The 17,090-nt window shown below is 47.6% G+C and overlaps 1 protein-coding gene across 2 annotated transcripts in view; it reads left to right on the forward strand.

Moving 5' to 3' along the window:
• The window catches only part of ABL1 (ABL proto-oncogene 1, non-receptor tyrosine kinase), a 178,930-nt gene that overhangs the window by 158,014 nt on the left and 3,826 nt on the right, over positions 1 to 17,090 (forward strand). For both annotated transcript variants that reach the window (XM_008005916.3, XM_008005917.3), the window contains exons 5-10: positions 5,415 to 5,499; positions 6,146 to 6,323; positions 8,152 to 8,336; positions 11,686 to 11,838; positions 13,326 to 13,415; positions 13,758 to 13,922. In XM_008005916.3, coding sequence (XP_008004107.1) covers positions 5,415 to 5,499; positions 6,146 to 6,323; positions 8,152 to 8,336; positions 11,686 to 11,838; positions 13,326 to 13,415; positions 13,758 to 13,922 — 856 coding nt within the window. The remainder of the gene's footprint in view (positions 1 to 5,414; positions 5,500 to 6,145; positions 6,324 to 8,151; positions 8,337 to 11,685; positions 11,839 to 13,325; positions 13,416 to 13,757; positions 13,923 to 17,090) is intronic.

Raw genomic sequence — 17,090 nt, forward strand, 5'->3', positions numbered from 1 at the left:
CACTAGGCTGACCCCTGCAGATGGGAAACTGGAATTACAACAAAGGCTCTTTGGGAACTGCACCCTTGAATTTTGACAGTATTGGGCAGGACATAGTCTTGCTATCTGTGTTAAAGGGAGGATGTGCTTAAGAAAACCAACAGTCAAGTGCAAGAAGCCCTAATTTTTTTGAGGTAGGGGATGGGGTCTCACTATGTTGCCCCGCTGGCCTCCAACTCATGGCTCAAGCAGTCCTCCCACCTCAGCCTCCTGAGTAGCAGGGATCACAGACTTGTGCCACTGTGCCCAGCTATGAGCCAGCAATTTTTAAATGAGGTGTATTCGAAGTTTGTACATCAGTGTTTTTTTTTGTTTTTTTTTTTTCGTGAATCAGTTCTCTAAGTAATAGAATTTGGAAAAGACCACTGGTGATTGAGCTGTGGCATTTAGCTTGACTCATGAGCTAACTGACAAATTTACTAGTTAAACGGTGGAAAATAATGTACAGGATGTATTTTTTTGAATAAGTTATCCCGCCCTCGAGTTCTGTGTCTTTCCTGAGTCCGCATATGTGACAGACAGATCTGTCTTCTGTTGTCCACATCATGTGTTTTGGCAGTTGTTCCTTATCGATACACATAAGGTTGTCTTGTTTTTGTATGGATATATTTTAACATGTAGCAACTTTCAGTGGGCCTTTGTCTTATTTCCAATATTTTGCTCCTCTAAACAGCAGCACAGGGATTCCCCTCATTTGCATGTATGTTAAACCGTCCTGGTGGGTCAGCTTCCTGAAACTACCGGATCAGGGACCATGTGCATGTATGGCCTTGACCATACTGCCAGAGTACCTTCCAAGGAGTTTGTGCCATCAATTTACACTCCCCAGTGGTGTGGAGAGAGTGCACGTTTCCTCCACCCAGCACAGTGTGTTTCGGTTTTATTTCTCCCAGGAAATGGGTGTTACTTGGGGAGCTCCAGAAAGAAGCCGAGAAGGGCAGTCATACACTTGGCAGTTGTACGCAGTGGCTCTCTGGCTGCACAAGGAGGGCCACGCATAGGGAGAGAGGCCATGCAGCTCAGAGCTTGCTGTTGCCAGGTTGCACTTACTCTTGAAGGACAGGCATTCCTTGCAGTGGGTTCTCCTCTGGCCAGGGAGATGAGTTCTGGGGGCTCCTCTGCGAGGTGGTCTCTCTTGGGCTTTCCTCTCGAGCTTCAAGTCCCACCTCTGGAGTATGAACGGCCTTCCTCAGTCTAACTCTGTCCAGTGTTTTGTTTTTGTTTTTTTTTTCTTGAGACGGAGTCTTGCCCTCTCGCCCAGGCTGGAGTACAGTGGCGCCATCTCAGCTTACTGCAAGTTCCGCCTCCCAGGTTCAAGCAATTCTCCCGCCTTGGCCTCCCAAGTAGCTGGGACTATACAGGTGCCCGCCACCACGCCCGGCTAATTTTTGTACTTTTAGTAGAGACGAGGTTTCACTGTGTTAGCCAGGATGGTCTCGATCTCCTGACCTTGTGATCCACCCTCCTCGGCCTCCCAGAGTGGTGGGATTACAGGCGTGAGCCACGACACCCGGCAGTTTCTTCAGTGTTTTTAGCCATGTTGATCCTGATTCATCTGATGGGTGAAGGAATATTGGAAATAGGGATAATCCCTGTGGTGTTGCACTGTGCCTGTAACCTCTCTCACCTAGCATTTGGTTAACCAGAAACAGATGTGGAAACTGATCTATCAGTAGATAATGGCCCTGCTCAGGGAGAGGGATCCCTGCTGAGAGTGAGACATTGAGAGCCTGCTACACAGAAACTGCTGGAAGGCCAAGCCATTTCTTTTTTTTTTTTCCCCCAGACAGAGTTTCACCCACTTGCTCAGGCTGGAGTGCAATGGTGTGATCTCGGTTCCTTGCAACATCCTCCTGGGTTCAAGCAATTCTCCTGCTCGAGCCTCCCCAGTAGCTGGCATTACAGGCTCCTGCCACCACACCCGGCTAATTTTTGCATTTTTAGTAGAGATGTGGTTTCACCATGTGGCCAGGCAAGTCTCGAACTCCTGGCCTCAAGTGATCTGCCTGCCTTGGCCTCCCAGAGAGGCCAAGCCATTTCTAAAAACAGTGCTCTTTTTCATGCTGTAGAATACCTATGCTTGAGGGTGAGCAAAAAGGAGGAAACTGATTAGAAAATACCTGCGAGGGCTGGCCGTGGAGGCTCACACCTGTAATCCCAGCACTCTGGGAGGCCGAGGCGGGCGAATCACAAGGTCAGGAGATCGAGACCATCTTGGCTAACATGGTGAAAACCCGTCTCTACTAAAAATACAAAAAAAATTAGCTGGGTGTGGTGGTGGGCGCCTGTAGTCCCAGCTACATGGAAGGCTAAGGCAGGAGAATGATGTGAATCCAGCAGGTGGAGCTTGCAGTGAGCTGAGATTGTGCCACTGTGCTCCAGTCTGGGCCAGAGTGAGACTCCATCTCAAAAAAAAAAAAAAAATACCTGTGAGATGTTGAGTCTAGGAGAATGCATCTGTGAGAAGACAAACAACCCTACTATTCATTAAAGAACCAGCCTTTTGTTTTCTATGAGCTGTCTGTTCTGTCTACTCAGGAATAGAGATAAACTGCCTTACTAGTAATAAAAGCAAGCACCGCTGAGTGAGTGCTGGCCGCATTCCAGGAGCTGCACTTGGTACTCTGTGCACAAGGGAGATACTGACATTCTCTCTGTCGTGCAGATGAGAAAACAGACTCAGAGGGGTTGTGTAACTTACCATGGTCACACAGCAGCAGAGCGAGGTCAGTATAATTCACAAGTCATTCTCTTAACCACTCTGCCGTACCACCCAGAATGTTCATTTGCATCTGAGCCAGCCCAATCAGTCCATGCAAAGAGAGGCCAGTTGACCCATCTCCCTCCCTAACAAGCACAGAAGAGACCAGGCTGAAAATTCATAGCTTTCACTCAAAGTGTTTCCTTCACCCTCATTCATCCAAGTTAGTTTTATTTTACTATATAAAGAGAATTCTCTTCAACAAAACGATAGGAAATTTTTTAATGAAAGTAAAGGAACGTCACAGAATTGCATCAGGATATTTCCAGTTTAACACAACTACAGACGTAGGCTGTTTTGTTGTTGTTGTTTTGGTTTTCTATTTTGAGATGAAGTCTCACTCTGTCCCGCAGGCTGAAGTGCAGTGGTGCAATCTCAGCTCACTGCAACCTCATCCTCCCGAATTCAAGTGATTCCCCTGCCTCAGCCTCCCAAGTAGCTGGAACTACAGGCATGCGCCACCATGCCTGGTTAATTTTTTTTATTTTTAGTAGAGATGGGGTTTCAACATGTTGGCCAGGTTGGTTCTGAACTCAGATGATCCACCTTGGCCTCCCAAAGTGTTGAGATTATAGGTGTGAGCCACCGCACTCGGCTGCTGTTGTTAATAGTTAAAATTATAAATTGAACAAGGTCTGATTCCAGCAGGGGGAGACAAATTCACATTGATTTTTCTGTAAGAAAAGGAATTATTTGTACTTTCCTCCCGTGTGTGTTTTTGTGTATGTAAGAGAGAAAAGAGAGAAGGATGAGAAGAGGGCTGCCTTTGAAAGTCATGTTCCTTTTGCATGTGCATGCCTGTCAAGATTATTACTTGGTCTTTTAGAAGAGGGTCAGTAGCTATAAAAGCAAATGATATTTATGAAATGATTTCATTGTGTGTGGTTTATTATGTGGTCTTCAAAAAAGAAAAACCCCACTTGTTTAGAAAGCTTCCTTCGAGAGCTACTTTTTAACCATATTGTTGATCAAGCAAGATTCTTAAAGCCCCAGTCCTGTACGTGAGCAGCATTGAATCCCTGGATGCTGGCAGGCGTTCACTGTCCAGCCTTTGACATTAGCATGTCACCCTGGTAAATCAAAGCACTCCATGCCAAAAACAGTATGGTCTGCTGAGCATGTTACGGAGCAGAGAGGGCTCAGAAGAATTAAATGGCCAATGGGGTGGCGGCAAGGGTGAGGTCTTTCCCCCTCGGACAGCTTGGCACGGTGACTACCAACGAGGTTTAATTGACATTAAGAGCAGCTCACCATTTTTAAAGAGCAATAAATTGTTTCCAAGTTTCAGCCTCTCGGAGCCCTGAGCTAAGAGATAATGGGCTGACACATAGCCTCATTGGTCACGCTTCACTTGTAAACAGGATTGGCCAAAGCAAGAAGGCTGTAAGTAAAGGTTGGCCCGTCCTCTGGAAGCCTCCTCCACAGCAGGGTGGGGAACTGGGGCAGCCACAGCAAGCAGGACCGTCAGGACACCGTATTCTCCCAAAGGGGCCAGAACATATAAGGTTCTACGTTTAACAGGAAGTTGATCAAGCCTTCCTCTTTGGGTAGCCTAATTTTTAAGCCATTCACTCTGTTTCCCTGCACAGTCTTTCTCTCCAAACTCTGTTGAAACTTGGAGGCATCTCGCTTCCTCTCTTGGCCTTTGTAGCCAGGTTTTCGCAGCAAACAGACCATATCATTTAACACCCACCTGCTTCTTGTTCTGATGGTTGGCTCAGTGGACAGTAGCATTTTTTAAGTCAAAAAGAGGCTTAGTGATGTAGGCCAAGGTCAAGGCTCTGTGTGATGGGCTCTCCCCAGGGCTCAGTGCCACGGCACTTCAGACTTGACCCCAGACTGAAAAGATGAGAGGACCTGTAGAAGTCACGGCCTGTCTGTGCTGGGCCCATGCTCCTATCTTTTTCTCCCCCTTGGCATTTAGATACTGTGGACTTGTTAAAATGTGACAGGTACTGATGATCGTTGTGAATTTGTTGGTGGGGGAGCTGCTGGTGAGGATGATTTTAGACTTTGAGTAATTGGCCTGACAGACAGCAATGGCTGCTTCATTAAGAGCCACCACCACGCGCCAGAACAGTTCAGCGTCCTCTGTTGCTGCCGCACTTCGAGGCTTCGCTCTTTGTGATGCAATATCTCTTTCTTGTCATCAGGGTCTCTTCCCTTAAATCAGGTGCATTTCAGATTCTTCAGGTGATGTTTTTTAGGCTGAGTGTGTTAGCACCCCTTGGAAACCAGGTTCCCCGGGGAAAGAGTGCCACGTCTGTGGTGTTTGCCTGTATAGCTCTCCCACGCCACCACGAACTCCGAGAGGTGGGGAAGCACATGTGGCCTGCCTAGCAGGCACCAGAAGCAGGTTGTCTGTACATGCAAGCCAGCTTTGCCCTGTTGCCCTGGGGGAGAATTGAAAAGTTTGTCCCCAAAGGGGAAAACTCTTTGTGCCGTCAGGTTGCTGTTCAGCTGTCACAGAACCTGTCTGCAACAATGTGGCTGTCACAAAAGGCAGCCCAGGACAAGTGTGCGCCGAAGCTCCATTTTGCGTTAACCATTCAAGTACTTACCCACTGAAAAGCACTTCCTGAAATAATTTCACCCTCGTTTTTTCCTTCTGCAGGAGGACACCATGGAGGTGGAAGAGTTCTTGAAAGAAGCTGCAGTCATGAAAGAGATCAAACACCCTAACCTGGTGCAGCTCCTTGGTGAGTAAGCCTGGGGCTCTGAAGAGAGGGTCTCACACCACACCTCCAGGGTTACACAGGCGCTGGGGAAGAAGCACAGGCGGCTCACTGCATGAAACTCACTGGAACGCTTGTGCTCTGCTGACGTTCAGCCGCCAGTAAAATGAGGCCTGTATGGGATGGGTGTGTGCGTGTGTGCACGTATGCACATGTATGTATGAGAGAGAGAATGTGATTATTTTAAGTGGATACCTAAAAAGCAGTCAAATGCAAATCTGAAATTAGTTTCTGAAACTTGGGCATTTTCCAGAGTTTTCTCACTGAAGTGATTCTGTGAGTAGACATATAACCATCAGACATAACCATTTGGGGCTAAACTGATGGTGGCGAAGATCATTTGAGGTAGGCCCAGGTCTGCTTCTGAATTCTGTGGCAGCCTCTCCCTGTGTAAATTCAAGTTCACTGGCTTGAGAAGAAGAAAAGAGGCTGGCCATGTCCCTCCCACATGAGCACAGTCTCAGGACACAGGTGCTTGGGACCATGTTGGAAGTTGGGCCCAGGACTTAGAAGCAGAGTCAGAATCCTTCAGAAGGCTTTTTCTTTAGACAGTTGTTTGTTCAGTTGGGAGTGGAGCCACGTGCTGAAGTCCTTGGTGTCTTGTTGGCAGGGGTCTGCACCCGGGAGCCCCCGTTCTATATCATCACTGAATTCATGACCTACGGGAACCTGCTGGACTACCTGAGGGAGTGCAACCGGCAGGAGGTGAACGCCGTGGTGCTACTGTACATGGCCACTCAGATCTCGTCAGCCATGGAGTACCTGGAGAAGAAAAACTTCATCCACAGGTAGGGGCCTGGCCAGGCAGCCTGCACCACGGAGTCGCAGGGCGTGGAGCCGGGGAGCCTTTTACAAAAAGTCCCAGCCTCGGAGGTCTCAGGGTACAGCTTCTAACCTCAGTGCTGGCAACACATTGGACCTTGGAACAAAGGCAAACGCTAGGCTCCTGGCAAAGCCAGCTTTGGGCATGTGTCCAGGGCTAAATTCAGCCAGGCCTAGACCCTGGACCAGTGGAGCAGCTAATCCCCAGAGTAAGAAATATTTCATTTTTGAACCATTTTGGGCTAAGTGGAATATTAAATGAAGTTCATAAAAGGCATCCTTCCTAATAATCACAGCCCCTCTGAAAGAGAGTGCTCATTGTTCCTCCACGGCCAGCGTCCATCAGTAATGGCCTCTTCCTGGGAGCCGCTGGCATTGCTTTTACACAAACTCATGGGAACAACCAGTACATGGCTTTTGTTTTTTAGTGAGTGTGGGTTTTTTTCCTGCTTTCTCTTTATTATCTTTTCATTCTCCACTTGCTGTCCTCTGGTTCAGGGATGTTTCCGCAATTGTCAGAATTGTATATATGGAGGTCTAAATTAAGCGTCTTTGCTGTTTTAAACCCTGAAGTGTTTTGACCTTCAAATGTGCCACAATTATCTCGGTCTTCAAATTCTTTGCTGGTGGAAATGGCTTCCTAGCAAAGCGACAGCCTGTGCAGGACAGTGCCTGATGGGCTTTGCTGGCGTCTTTTATATGAGATGTTCTCCACACCACCACTGTGACCTTTCCTACCCAATTAGTTCAAGTATGAAACCTCTACATGAGATTTCATAGCAAGGAATAAGGGTAGCATGTGTGAAATGCTGGCGGCTCCTTGTAAGACAGATTTTCTATGCTCCACGAGAGCCTGATCCAGATACCCCTGGCTTTCAGGAAAGTGAACCCTCTGATGCTGCAAATTGAGATTGCTTGACTTCTAGTTTGCTTGGCACGGCCAGGTCTTGTTCCTTCTTCATTCAAGCGAACTTAAAATGCTTTACCAAAATCCTCTTAGGCACAACTCTTCTGTATTTAATTTCACTCTCGTTGCTGACGATCAGGCTATCTCGTGCAGCCATCGCCTCAAGCTGCTGCCTCCTGTCATTCCCCTCTTCCCGCTTGCCTTGTGATTTCATGGTTAATGTTCATGAACCAAAGATTAGACTCCTACCTCCCTGGGAGAATCAGGAAGTGAGAGGAAACAGATTATACAGGAGAGAGTTTTTAGGATACATTTGGGTACACATCAGGAAGAAAGAGGGAAGTAGGAAACACAGTTTGGGTAAAGAATGTCATGGGCTTTGTTTTATTTTGTCCCATCGAGTCTGGATAGGACAAGTGGAGATGCACGCTGATAGCAGTTTCTTGCAATCAAAGACTGGGCTAAGTGTTTGTCTCTGTGCCTGGCATAGAGTAGCAATAACTGCACTTAATATTCTTGACACATCAATCAAAGCATTTAGCATATTAATTAATTACACTCACAGCAGCCCTAAGAGGTGGGTGCCATTATTATCGTCTTCATTTTACGGATGAGGTAACTGAGTCCCAAGGTAATTAACTTGCTCCAGGTCATGGGGCCAGGGAGCCCGCTCCCAGCACCAGCCTCTCGCCATGTTGGGATCTATCTCAAGGTGTGTTTGCTGAGAGGCTGGCACTGTGTTAATTGCAGTGGGCATTAATACAAATTTCCAGGGCACTGGACTCAATCTTCCCATTGTCAGCATTGCAGCTTTGCTCAACAGTGGTGGATGTGTGAAGTGGAAAGTTGGCCAGGAGCTCTCATGGGTGAACATTTTTCTTTCTTAGAGATCTTGCTGCCCGAAACTGCCTGGTAGGGGAGAACCACTTGGTGAAGGTAGCTGATTTTGGCCTGAGCAGGTTGATGACAGGGGACACCTACACAGCCCATGCCGGAGCCAAGTTCCCCATCAAATGGACTGCACCCGAGAGCCTGGCCTACAACAAGTTCTCCATCAAGTCCGACGTCTGGGGTAAGGGCTGCTGCTGCACTGAAGTGGTCCTTCCTGGCTACAGGAGGGTTTTGTTGTTTTTTTTTTTTTTTTTCCTGCCTCTTTCTTGCTCTTCCCTTTCTTTCCTTCCTTTCTTTTTGTTTTTTTGAGAGCGAGTCTCACTCTGTCACCCAGGCTGGAGTGCAGTGGTACAATCTTGGCTCACTGCAGCCTCTGCCTCCCAGGTTCAAGCAATTCTCCTGCCTCAGTGTCTTGAGTAGCTGAGATTATAGGCACCCGTCACCACGCCCAGCTAATTTTTGGTATTTTTAGTAGAGATGGGGTTTCACCATGTTGACCAGGCTGGTCTAGAACTCCTGACCTCAGGTGATCCACCTGCCTTGGCCTCCCAAAGTGCTGGGATTACAGGTGTTAGCCACTGCACCCAGCCACTTTTTTTTTTTTTTAACCCTTGGCCTGAGGTCCAAATATGGTGCACAGTGTATCTGCTGATCTGTCTGTTAAAACAGTCTCCTCTATGAGCCCCCTCTCCATGTCTTTATTTCCCTTGCTGTTTGTTTATTGAAGAAACCATCATTTGTTCCTCAGTTTCTTATGTTCTGAGTTTTGCCCATTGTCTCCAATGGTGTGATTTAATGTTCCTCTGGCTTCAGTATTCCTAGTTAAGGGTGGCTGAATCTGGACAGCCTCATCACATTCAGGTTTGACTGTTTTTCTTTTAGTAAGAGTGGATCAGAAGAGATGGTGTGCCCTTCCATCAGTAGACATACAATGTTTGATTTTCTTTCTTTTTGTTTTTGTTTTTGTTTTGTTTTGTTTTTTGAGACAGAGTTTCGCTCTTGTTGCCCAGGCTGGAGTACAGTAGCACAATCTCGGCTCGCTGCAACCTCTGCCTTCCGGTTTCAAGTGATTCTCCTGCCTCAGCCTCCTGAGTAGCTGGGATTACAGGTGCCTGCCACCACCCCTGACTAATTTTTGCATTTTTAGTAGAGGCAGGGGTTTTACCATGTTGGCCAGGATGGTCTCGAACTCCTGACCTCATGATCTGCCCACCTCGGTCTCCCAGAGTGCTGGGATTACAGCTGTGAGCCACTGAGCCCGGCCCCAAAATGCTTGATTGTCTATCTTTTTAAAATTTTTTTGAGTAATTTTAGCAGTTATTGATATACAGTGCCTAGATCCAATAGTTTACTAGGTGTTGCCAGATGGGAATTCTCTAATTCTGTCATCCTATTCAGTTGTTAGTGGAATACTTGTATGAGGAAAAACGGTTCCTCATCTGTTTGGTTACTCAGTGGTACAGTTCATATAGGAAGAGCAGGATCAATTCTTGCTTCTTTGGTTTTATTTACCAGTTTGGTTTTTTTTTGTTTTTTTTTGAGATGGAGTCTTGCTCTGTCGCCCGGGCTGGAGTGCAGTGGCCGGATCTCAGCTCACTGCAAGCTCCACATCCCGGGTTTACGCCATTCTCCTGCCTCAGCCTCCCAAGTAGCTGGGACTACAGGTGCCCGCCACCTTGCCCGGCTAGTTTTTTGTATTTTTTAGTAGAGACGGGGTTTCACCATGTTAGCCAGGATGGTCTCAATCTCCTGACCTCGTGATCTGCCCATCTCGGCCTCCCAAAGTGCTGGGATTACAGGCTTGAGCCTCCGCGCCCGGCCTATTTACCAGTTCTTAAAATAACAAATTAGTTTCTTTTTTTTGGAGACAGTCTTGCTTTGTCACACAGGCTGGAGTACAGTAGCATGATCTCAGCTCACTGCAACCTCCGCCTCCTGTGTTTCAAGCAATTCTTCTGCCTCAGTCTCCCAAGTAATTGGAATTACAGGTGCCTGCCACCACTCCCGGCTAATTTTTTTTGTATTTTTAGTAAAGATGGGGTTTCACCATGTTGCCCAGGCTGGTCTTGAACTTCTGAGCTCAGACAGTCCGCCCACCTTGGCCTCCCAAAGTGCTGGGATTATAGGCATGAGCTACCATGCCCTGCCACAGGTTAGTTTTTTTTATTTTTTTTTTGAGATGATGTCTCCCTCTGTCGCCCGGGCTGGAGTGCAGTGGTGCAATCTCAGCTCACTGCAAGCTCCGCCTCCCGGGTTCACACCATTCTCCTGCCTCAGCCTCCCGAGTAGCTGGGACTACAGGCGCCTGCCACCTCGCCCGGCTAAATTTTTTTTGTATTTTTAGTAGAGATGGGGTTTCACCGCGTTAGCCAGGATGGTCTCAATCTCCTGACCTCGTGATCCGCCCGCCTCGGCCTCCCATAGTGCACAAGTTAGTTTCTTAATACCCTTCAGTGGTGGCCAATTAGGTTTTTGTTGTTGTCATTTGTGGTATTATTATGAACTCTAAGATTTATATATATTTGATGTGTTTCAATCCACTGCGGTTATTTTCCCTGTTGATACTCAGATGGTCTCATCTTGGCCAGTGGGTACTTCACATTAGCTCCTAGTCATTTTGACATTACCTGTGTAGTTTTCTGTGACATCCATACCCTCAAATGACAAGATTATTGCAGGTTCATTCTGTGCCCCAGGCCTGAATCACCCATTTCTCCAAAGAATCTTATCCTTTAATGGGAAATGGAATTTCAAGGCAATCATCTGAGATTTCAAAACTTTCGAAGATTTCGTAAGATTTTCATGAAATGTTTAGAGTTAGAAGGGGCTTTGGAGATAGCCTTGTACACCCAGAAAGCAGTGGTGGCCAGTTAGGCACAGAGCTGGTTGGTCACAGAGCTGTGAGTTAACATGGCCGGCTGACTTCCAGTGCCAGTTTCCTTCTACCACATATCCCGGCAAGATGGTCACATTACCTAAAATACCCCACAGGGTCTGATAACTCATCTTCTGCCCTCCTCCAGCATGTTTGTCTGTGGGGTAAGTTTACTGAGTCTTGTTCTGTCCTGGTCTTTTTTTTTTTTTTTTTTTTTTTTTGAGATGGAGTCTTGCTCTTGTCGCCTAGGCTGGAGCAATCTCGGCTCACTGCAACCTCCGCCTCCCAGGTTCAAGCGATTCTCCTGCCTCAGCCTCCGAAGTAGCCGGGACTACGACTGCTGTGCACCACCACACCTGGCTAATCTGTATTTTTAGTAGAGATGGAGTTTTGCCATGTTGGCCAGGGTGGTCTTGAACTCCTGACCTCAAATGATCCTCCCACCCCAGCCTCCCAAAGTGCTGGGATTACAGGCGTGAGCAACTGCACCCGGCCTTGTCCTGGTCTTCTGATGATAAAGAACCTGGTAAAATGTCAGAGCCTGGGCTGCTGCTGAGGCCATCCCTTCTGAGGTCTGCTGCAGATGTAACCGATTTTAAATGTAGTGTAGTGAAATGCTACACATCTTGAACAGCCTCTTTTGGTTTTCTTTCAGCATTTGGAGTATTGCTTTGGGAAATTGCTACCTATGGCATGTCCCCTTACCCGGGAATTGACCTGTCCCAGGTGTATGAGCTGCTGGAGAAGGACTATCGCATGGAGCGCCCAGAAGGCTGCCCAGAGAAGGTCTATGAACTCATGCGAGCATGTAAGCTTCCTCAGCCTGTTCTCACAAGTATATGTGGGCATTCCAGGAAATTCCAACCATGCAGGAGTGTGTACACAAAGTTGAAAGTTTTTCCATGAGCTCTCTCCATTTCAGTTCTTCAGAAGCAGCTAATGTAGCCATTTGATATCTATTGATCTTTATTTACAGATAGATAGTATGTGCGTGACTTGTCTTTTAAAGCAAAAATGGTATTGATAGATACCAAACCTGAGTGTATTCCTAAATACAGATTCCTGGGCCCTACCTTCAGACCTTCTGCTATAGTAGCTAAGCTCGCAAGGTGATTTTTTTTTTTTTTTTTTGAGACGGAGTTTCAATGCTCTTGTTGCCCAGGCTGGAGTGGAATGGCACAATCTTAGCTCACTTCAACCTCCACTTCCCTGGTTCAAGCGATTCTCCTGCCTCAGCCTCCCGAGTAGCTGGGATTATAAGGCATGTGCCACCATACCTGGCTAATTTTGTATTTTTAGTAGAGTTGGGGTTTTTCCATGTTGGTCAGGCTCCCGACCTCAGGTGATCTGCCCGCCTCAGCCTCCCAAAGTGCTGGGACTACAAGCGTGAGCCACCGCACCCGGCCATGAGGTAATTTTTATCCAGTCGTTTTTTACTAATTCCGTATATGTTATCTGTACTGTGCACACACAGGATGTTTTCATGTATCTTAGAAGGTTTTATATGGCCATTTCTTACACTGTTTTCCCACATGTCCATGTATTCAGATCTCTCCCTCTCCCCACCTCTTATTTATGTGTAGCTGCCCAGCACTCCATTAAATGATTTAACTCATTCATCCGGTCCTCTTTTGATGTGCATTGGTTGTTTTACACATTTGTTTGATTTTTGCATCATAAACAAAGCAGAAACAAATATTCATGTACACAAATCTCTGGGCACTTTGGCTGGTATTTCTAAAAGTTGAACTGTTGGTTCAAAGAACTGTGTGGATTTAAAATTTTGATAAATTTTACCAAACTGTTAAAAAAGGTTGTGCCATTGTATACTCCAATTAGACGGGTATGGGAGTGACTGCTCCTGGTCCCCAGTACTAGGCTTTTTTAGTCTGTTTAATCCTTATGTTAGTCTCATTTTCATGAGAATTTCTTCACTTCAGACTTTGATAACCATGAAGAAAGAATGAGATAGAAGGTGAGCTGTTTGAAACGGCTTAGTAATTTTCTACACCTACTAGAGTGGGGCTGGGAAAAATATATTTGTAAATGCAGCTCTTGCTGTCACTGTCTCTCTGGGGTTTTACAATCCATATTCTTGCCAGCATCTAATGTCTTTTCAAACTCTTAATGTCTATAATAGGACATGATGACATTCGTCATTTTAACTTGTTGCAGCAAAAGATGGTTAGCAGGATTGGAATGCTACTTTCATTCTAGACTTTTCCTTGAAAACTGCTAGCCCTGTATTGCTAGCCAGATCTCATGGATGATCTGACTTGGGTTTCATCTCTCCAGGCTGGCAGTGGAATCCCTCTGACCGGCCCTCCTTTGCTGAAATCCACCAAGCCTTTGAAACAATGTTCCAGGAATCCAGTATCTCAGACGGTAAAGTACACATCCCGGGGTTCCTGCAGTGGAGTGACAGGGTGGCCATGGGGTACTGCAGCCGGGGTCATTCAGTTCACTTCCTGGTGGAAGTTCACAGACCATCCTGTCCTGAGACCAGAAAGCTGGGCAGAGGTGTGGAGTGTTTTGCTCTCTTGTCTGCTGCAGCCCTGCAGAGTTCTGAGAAATGCGAAGGGCTGTTTCTCCGGCATCCACGTGCCTTTTCTTTAGTTGTGTGCAGATGAGCACTGTTATCTTACAAAGAAAGAGAACCACCATACCAAGCCAACACCAGTACTGATGGCTACTGGATTTTTGTTTCTGTCCCTGTGTGATTCTTAGAAGTGGAAAAGGAGCTGGGGAAACAAGGCATCCGTGGGGCTGTGAGTACCTTGCTGCAGGCCCCAGAGCTGCCCACCAAGACGAGGACCTCCAGGAGAGCTGCGGAGCACAGAGACGCCACCGACGTGCCTGAGATGCCTCACTCCAAGGGCCAGGGAGAGAGCGGTATGTCCCCCACTCCCCCGAAACCCCACTGCTCTTCCCCTCCCTGCCAGAGGCTACATTCGGGCCAGCATAGGCCAAAGGGAAGCTGTGAATGGACCCCACACAGAAGTGCAGCCACAGCCTGTATCAGTGGTTCAGCTTTGGAAGGAAGAAGGTTCTCCTCTCCACATCTGCCTCCTGTCTCCTCCCTCTGGGAGTCCCTGAGGAGCATAGGCTCCAGCGGTCAGTTCAGTCCCATAGGCAGAGGTGCTTCTGAAGCCCGCCAAGGAGCTATCCCATCTCCCACCTGTTACCTGCGGCATCTGTGGTTGCTGTCTCAGAGCAGATACAACAATAGTAATCACCAGGCTGCGTGATGAGCAGCTCAGGGTGAAGGCACTGATGTAACAAGCTCGCTGCAGCCAGGCGGAACCAGGACACGCCCATGGACAGAGCCCGTGTCCTGGTGGTCTCTGGGAAGAACATGTTTCTGGTGCCATTGCCTAGGCAAGCGAGGGAGTTGGGATCAGCTCAGGAGGGTCTCAAAACACTAGCAATAATAATATTTGCCAACATTTATGTAGTGTGCCTACAGGCCAGGCTCTATTAGCTGTGTTCGTGGTTGGCCCCCAGAACCAGCAGTCCAGGTTCTGCTGCAGACCAGCTGAACAAAAGCATTGAGGGGTATATTCGTTTGTTTTCATGCTGCTAGTAAAGACATACCCAAGACTGGGTAATTTATTAAGGAAAGAGGTTTCACCAACTCACAGTTCTACATGACTAGGGAGGCTTCACAATCATGGCTGAAGGCGAATGAGGAGCAAAGTCATGTCTTATTTGGTGACAGGCAAGAGATCTTGTGCGGGGGACGTCCTCTTTATAAAACCATCAGATCTCGTGAGACTTATTCACTACCACGAGAATGTGGGAGAAACTGCCCCATGATTCATTTATCTCCACCTGACCCCGCCCTTGACACGTGGGGGTTATTACCATTCAGGGTGAGATTTGGGTGGGGACTCAGCCAAACCATGTTGGAGGTGGGGGCTAGGCCAAGCATCTGGGTTCATAGAGGATCCTGGGGATGGCAGTAGTGGACTCCATTCTAATGGACCACAGACGGGGTACATGTGAAGGGACCAGACAAATCCCCACTTCATGGAGATTTATGGTGGGATGTTTACTGACAGCAGAATCTATAAACCTGAGTTTTCTTTATCACGTACTCAGTTTAAAAAAAAAAAAAAAAACTGAACATGCAGCCCATATATGTGGTATATAAAGTACATACATCCACTACTGTAGGAGTATAGTGTGTATGCTATGTACCAAAACGCACATTTCAAAGGCTTGCGTGCTAAATAAGTCCAAATTAACAATGCTTCACCCCCGCTGGGTCATCTCGCTCACCCCCTTGGAGGTTATGGCATATAGACTGTCCAGAAGCTTCCACCCTCCCTCCTCCTGTTGGTTTTCCTGATTTCGGGTGGCTGAGCAGTGGGGGGAGGCCTCTGTGGGAACGCTGTGTGATCAGCAGTCATGTTCATTTATGCCCGTCAGTCTCATCTGAGGGGTATTTTGATAGTGATCTCTTGGTGAGCCGAGGGTGTCAATTAACTGCTCAGTGCTGAAACCGAGTGGTGCATAATTCATTGCAATTTCACTCTCCTGGCCTCCTTCCACTAGATTAAAGTTCTGAGAGGGCTTTGGCGTTTCCTGATTCAGATGTCCCGTGTGCTGCCTTGGGTTCTGATAAATGCACACTGGTACCTCTGTTCTGAGTTACAGGTGCCAACAGAAAACCTCTTCTTGCAAGCTGACCTCTGAGGGAAAATTCTGTTATTCACTAGCAGGAGCTTGGCAACACCAAAAAGATTTTTTTTTTTTTTTTTGAGAAGGAGTCTCACTCTGTTGCCAGGCTGTAGTGCAGTGGCGTGATCCTGGCTCACTGCAACCTCCGCCTCCCAGGTTCAAGCAATTCTCCTGCCTCATCCTTCTGAGTAGGTGGGACTATAGGCGTGTGCCACCATGCCCAGCTAATTTTTGTATTTTTTAGTAGAGATTGGGTTTCACCGTGTTTGCCAGGATGGTCTCCATCTCTTGACCTCGTGATCCGCCCAGATCACAGATGTCACCGCCAAATGACAGATGTGAGCCACCGCTCCAGGCTACCAAAAAGATTTCTTATAAGCTATGATTCATATTTAAAAAGCGCCCATTAAAAAACTGTTGGCCGGGTGTGGTGGCTCACACCTGTAATCCCAGTACTTTGGGACGCCAAGGTGGGCGAATCGTGAGGTCAGGCTCCCTTGGCACAAGCTGGGGCTGCCCCCACCCCATGCTGCCCGAGGAGCACCCAAGCATCTGGGCTCAGACAGGCCTGGATCTGATAACCGGCTCTGATACCCACCATCCGTGAGGCCAGGCAGGTAGTCCCTTCTCTCCGTCTGTCCTCAGCTTTCTCACTTGTAACCGTGCTACAGCGCTGTTGTGAGAACGCACAGCAGATGACGTTGTAAAGGTGAAGCACGTGTCACGTTCCTCTCAGTGAAGCCATCATTGCTGTTAGGATTGTTGTTAGGAAAGGCTTTGGGCCAGGTGCAGTGGCTCATGCCTGTAATCCTAGCACTTTGGGAGGCCAAGGCGGGTTGATCACCTGAGGTCAGGAGTTTGAGACCAGCCTGACCACCATGGTGAAACCTGTCTCTTCTAAAAATACAAAATTAGCCAGGCGTGGTAGCGCGTGCCTGTAATCCCAGCTACTTGGGAGGCTGAGGCAGGAGAACCGTTTGAACCTGGGAGGCGGAGGTTGCAGTGAGCTGAGATGCGCCACTTCACTCCAGCCTAGGCAATGAGCGAGACTCCAACTCAAAAGAAAAGCTGTGGTCTCTTTCCCTGAAGATGGGAACAAAAAGCTGGATGGCCCTGGCCTTTTCATCCCTGCAGTGGTTTACTTTAAGGCAGCAGTCCCCCAACCCACCCACATCACTCTCTGGTGAGTAAAAACGATGACAAGGCCAAGCAAAGGGTCAAAACCTGTGGCTTTCCTGCCAGCCAGCTAGCCGACAGGCCTACAAGGAGTTCTGGGAATAAGGGGCTATGTCCCACTGTGGGGAAGGGACAATGGGCCATTATGCATAGGAGATAAGAAGGGTTGACCTTTGACAATTTTTTTGTTTGTTTATTTTG

The sequence above is a fragment of the Chlorocebus sabaeus genome, chromosome 12 (genome assembly GCF_047675955.1).
Source record: "Chlorocebus sabaeus isolate Y175 chromosome 12, mChlSab1.0.hap1, whole genome shotgun sequence".
NCBI classification, from domain to species: Eukaryota; Metazoa; Chordata; class Mammalia; order Primates; family Cercopithecidae; genus Chlorocebus; species Chlorocebus sabaeus.